We start from the raw sequence: 5,000 nt of genomic DNA, 5'->3' as shown, positions 1-5,000 counted from the left end.
CACCGTCACCGGAGAGAAACCCAACGTCCCGAAGTTCAGAGCGACCGACTAACTTCAGTGTCAACGTGTTAATAAGCGGCACAAATTTAGACAGTTAGTACTTTTTTTTGTGAAAGTTAAATCCAGAGATGAGGATGGAGACGGCAACAGACAGCGTCGTTCGGCTATTTCTGCTGTTTCTAAGTAAGTGTTTGTCCCATCGTATGCAACCTGTTTGTGGTTCTGTGCCTTGTCTGACTTTATATAATTGCAACAACAGTACAATTCAATCTTGGTTTTGTAAGTCATCAACAGTTTTGCGTAAATGTATAGTTGGCAATGCGCACGCAACGCACACTGGTTACTCGCGCACGGCGCGTGTTTTTAGAGAAGCGCGCGGAGAGATTTTAATCCTTTGCTGTATTGCGTACGTCAGCAGTGTGGGCAGCAGAGAAAAGTTCCGAGAAAAAGCGCTTGACTTCGGACTGAGGGTCGTAGAGCCCGACTTTGGACCATTCTAATGAGAATAACAGAAAGCTCCTCTCGATGTCAGCACCACTTGAGCGGGAGGTCTTCCAAAAATAGAGGGGCTCCAAGACATATACTAAAATAATATCTGCAGGAAACCTCATACATTTTAATAGTGGCCATTAAAACTCCATATCATATTTTTAAAAATCCGGCCAGTAAATGGTAAACCGGAATAAAGTTGCCAGAATAAAGTCCAGAGGTGAAGGAACATCACCCAGCAGAAGTTAAACCTGAGCATTAACCTGTGGTTATTCACCATGGCTCTAAACCATGAAGTAGTGGTGAATTGTGACCAGTGCAGAGAACGCGTCTTAACCTGCATGCCTTCAGTAAACAAAGCCAAGCTGCACCAGAAATCATAATGAACAAGTCGTCGTGGGTAACGGTATCTCCTTATTTAATCTCCTGGGGTTCATTTCGACTTTTGGGGTGTCATTGCGGGGTCATCCAGTCCTGAGGAGTCAAACAAAGTCTCACAAAATATTAGCTAGTACAGTGATGAATTCATATTAAAAAATTCAGCCTGGGATTGTGTCCGCGTGTCTGCTTTCTGAAACTTCAGGTTGAAAAGCAACCAGTGGATTGGGTGATTGATGCAGTTCATTTTCAATAGTTGGATGATACGATACACAGCCTACTGTACAAAACGCACTGCATAGAAACGGCTTTACTGTACGCACTAACGGATTCGACGGGGCTTTGGGTCCGTTTCCTTTGTTCTGATCAGTTAAGCGCAGGAATGTCGTTACCAGCTCCCTCTGCCCAGTTACATTTATCAGGGCATGCCTGACTTTACAGGATTGTTTGTTGTGGGTTCGGTAATCATGCACTGATTAACATGCACAGCAGGCATCTCAGTTTAAAGCAGCTTGATCACATACAGTAAAATGCCCTAAAGGCTCCAGTGATTCGCAAACACACACTGCTAACTGCGCGATGATAAATCAACTCTGTTGGTAATTTTATTCTGTCGGTTTTATACAGTATACATGTTTTACTGTGTAACTGCACACAAGTGACAGCTTTAATGCGTTTAGTTTTTTCCCTGTTCTTGGAAAGACCAAATGAGTTTAAGATCTGTCTTAACAAGTCTTTTTAATCTTGTAATGAGACTTAAAATCTTCATGTTCTTCCTTCTTTTTCCGAGGTAGAACATGTTTTTGCTTACACCATTGGCACATCTTGAAATGAGTAGAACTGTCTCAGCTCATTGTTCTTATTTAGCATAAAATAATAGAAATAAGATTTTCATTTCTAAATATGAGACTAAAATACTGAAGATTAACTTATTTTTATTATTATTTTTATTTTTTGCAGTGTAAGGGATCTGGGTGCCTTGGCTGTTCTCAGTTAGTGTGATTCTCTGATGATTTTATGGGAATGTGTTTTGAATTAGAGGGGTGATGGTAGTGTATGGTGCCCCCCCGCCCACCCAACCCCAAAGCTATAATTATACTCAACCCCTTGGGGGGGGAACTTTCTTAACTGCAGTCATTTTTCTTTTTCTTTTTTCTTTTTTTTTGGGGGGGGGGGGGGGTTGCAGAGGTGGAAGATGGCGAGACTGGCTATCGGTGGCACGATGGAATTTTTGTAGGAATGTTAGTTTTTCCTTTAGACGAAATAAAGCTGCCAGTGGAACGTGGAATTCTTTCCAAAAGTCAACCAGCAACCAGTGACTGTCCCTTCTTACGTTCACATCTCGGCTTTTAGCAGAACTCTGAGCAAACCCAATGTACACGGATGGATTTTGTACATAGCCTGCAATCAGTTTATACTACAGGATGTTAATATGCGATTGGGGTATACTGACTCTTGGTCAAGTTGTTCAAGAGTTCAACAGTGGTGTCTTGGTTCTCGATTATCAAACCCACAACCTTTTGGTTCTGAAACATTACACTACAGAGCCGCCCCTTTCTACAGCCTGCCTGGAGGTTCTGCCGGGAGGTGCTCTCCACATCCACGTTGCATATTTATTGTACTGTTGTGCGTTTTCGGTGGGGATCACCAAGAAATGCTTGAAGACGTTGTGTATGTCGAGGTGACGGCTCGAACGGCCCATTTGGTTAGATATGAGGTTACAAACAACAGCCCTTTCAGTGCCAAGCCCACTATGAAGTAGCTCCACCCAAATCCCCAGGGGCTTTTGGCTTTCGTGGAGAAAATGGAGAAAGTTGAGAAAATTTAGGAGGGTTTTAATAGCAGGTCAAGACAATAGAATAGCAGTCATTTTGCTCGGTTGAAAAGGTTCAGGGTGGGGAGTGCCATATTTGCAGTAGTTATGTGTGAGTGCCATATGGGACTCTAAGGGTTGAACAGAGCAGCACTGTCTTAGTTTATCGTGAGGGACTGAAGTGAGGGACTGAAGAATGTGGAACAGCGAAGGCAGGGTAGTTATTTTTCACGAGTGAGCGGGTTTGACTCATACTGCAATGGATGCAGGTTTCAGAGTAGAGACCCTCTTCTGGGTGTTAGTCATACTCTAAAGACCCCCAGGGTGCAGGCCCACCTGTGTGTCTCACCTGCATGTCTCACCTGTGTGTCCCACCTGCATGTCTCACCTGTGTGTCCCACCTGTGTGTCTCACCTGCATGTCTCACCTGTGTGTCCCACCTGCATGTCTCACCTGTGTGTCCCACCTGTGTGTCCCTCCTGTGTGTCTCACCTGTGTGTCCCTCCTGTGTGTCTCACCTGTGTGTCCCACCTGTGTGTCCCTCCTGTGCGTCTCACCTGTGTGTCCCACCTGTGTGTCCCACCTGCATGTCTCACCTGTGTGTCCCACCTGTGTGTCCCTCCCGTGCGTCTCACCTGTGTGTCCCACCTGTGTGTCCCTCCTGTGCGTCTCACCTGTGTGTCCCACCTGTGTGTCCCTCCTGTGCGTCTCACCTGTGTGTCCCTCCTGTGCGTCTCACCTGTGTGTCCCACCTGTGTGTCCCTCCTGTGTGTCTCACCTGTGTGTCCCACCTGTGTGTGTGTGTCACCTGCATGTCTCACCTGTGTGTCCCACCTGTGTGTCTCACCTGTGTGGCCCACCTGTGTGTGTCTCACCTGTGTGTCCCACCTGTGTGTCTCACCTGCGTGTCTCACCTGTGTGTGTCTCCTGTGTCTCACCTGTGTGTCCCACCTGTGTGTGTGTCACCTGTGTGTCACCTGTGTGTCACCTGTGTGTCCCCTGTGTGTCACCTGTGTGTCTCCTGTGTCTCACCTGTGTGTCACCTGTGTGTCTCACCTGTGTCTCACCTGTGTGTGTCACCTGTGTGTCTCACCTGTGTGTCTCCTGTGTGTCACCTGTGTGGACCACATGTCAGCCTCTCCAGTCAGGACCTGTCTGCGCACCCCCAGTCCAGAGCCCAGAGTCAGACCTGTGGCATTACATCACAGCTACCTATACAATAATTACTGATTCAATATTATTTATTTTTATTTATGTTTTTATATAACCTGCCGGTTTATATAATTTTGTGCTGAAATCGCTTTCAAATGATCAAACTGGTGTGAATTGAATCCAGTGTTATCCTTGCGGGAAGTTGGAGTGGTTTAGATCCCTTACAGGAAATGGACTCAGCAGATGTAGCAATAACGCAATAATATAACTTCTCATTTAATAAACACACCCAACACCATCTGGGAGACTTTCATAACGCAGGTTGGGTAGTGTAGTGTAACGGAGAAGGGGCTGCTTTAATAACTCACAGGCTCAGTCCCCAGGTAGAGCTCAGTTATCGTACCCTTGAGTGAGGTACTTCACCCCAGTAGCTGCAGTAAATCTCCAGCTGTATAAACTCCTGTGTTAAACACCGCAAGCTGTAAAGGGTGCACAAAAGCATCTGCTAAAAGGCTGAAAAAAAATCCATAACACAAACCCGCCCCCTTAAATGACAAATCACTACAACATTTGTTTCCTGATGCTGAAGTTGTTTGATGAAATACACATGCCAACCCCCTCCCCCCCCTCCCCATTGAGATTCTTAAAACACATCGTGCTAATCAGAGAGAGGCTGTGGGAATGCTTTTCGAGCCCAGCTGGGTTTCTGCGTCTGTGTCTGTCTGCTCGGAACTGAGGCTCCGACTCCGTCCAAACGCTGACTCCGTCCAAACGCTCCTCTGGGGGAGAATGCGCTCTGACTCCCCCCTAACGCTGGGGGGGAATGCGCTCTGACTCCCCCCTAACGCTGGGGGAGAATGCTCTCTGACTCCCCCCTAACGCTGGGGGAGAATGCTCTCTGACTCCCCCCTAACGCTGGGGGAGAATGCGCTCTGACTCCCCCCTAACGCTGGGGGAGAATGCGCTCTGACTCCCCCCTAACGCTGGGGGGGAATGCTCTCTGACTCCTCCCTAACGCTGGGGGGGAATGCGCTCTGACTCCTCCCTAACGCTGGGGGGGAATGCGGGCAGCTGTGCACCGACTGCAGCCAACAAGCGGAGGGAAGAATGCAGCTCCATATGGGAGTCAGAGTGCTGTGGAGACACAGAGAGAAAGCGTCTCCCTGTC

The 5,000-nt window shown here is 47.4% G+C and overlaps 1 protein-coding gene across 1 annotated transcript in view; it reads left to right on the top strand.

Moving 5' to 3' along the window:
- Nucleotides 1-5,000, top strand: part of LOC133139105 (matrix remodeling-associated protein 8-like) — a 22,476-nt gene that overhangs the window by 68 nt on the left and 17,408 nt on the right. The window contains exon 1 of the mRNA XM_061258407.1: nt 1-183. This exon is cut by the window's left edge and continues 68 nt beyond it. Coding sequence (XP_061114391.1) covers nt 129-183 — 55 coding nt within the window. The 5' untranslated portion in view covers nt 1-128. The remainder of the gene's footprint in view (nt 184-5,000) is intronic.

This window comes from Conger conger, chromosome 10 (assembly GCF_963514075.1).
Source record: "Conger conger chromosome 10, fConCon1.1, whole genome shotgun sequence".
Lineage (NCBI taxonomy): Eukaryota > Metazoa > Chordata > Actinopteri > Anguilliformes > Congridae > Conger > Conger conger.
This window is presented reverse-complemented; position numbering and strand designations above follow the sequence as displayed.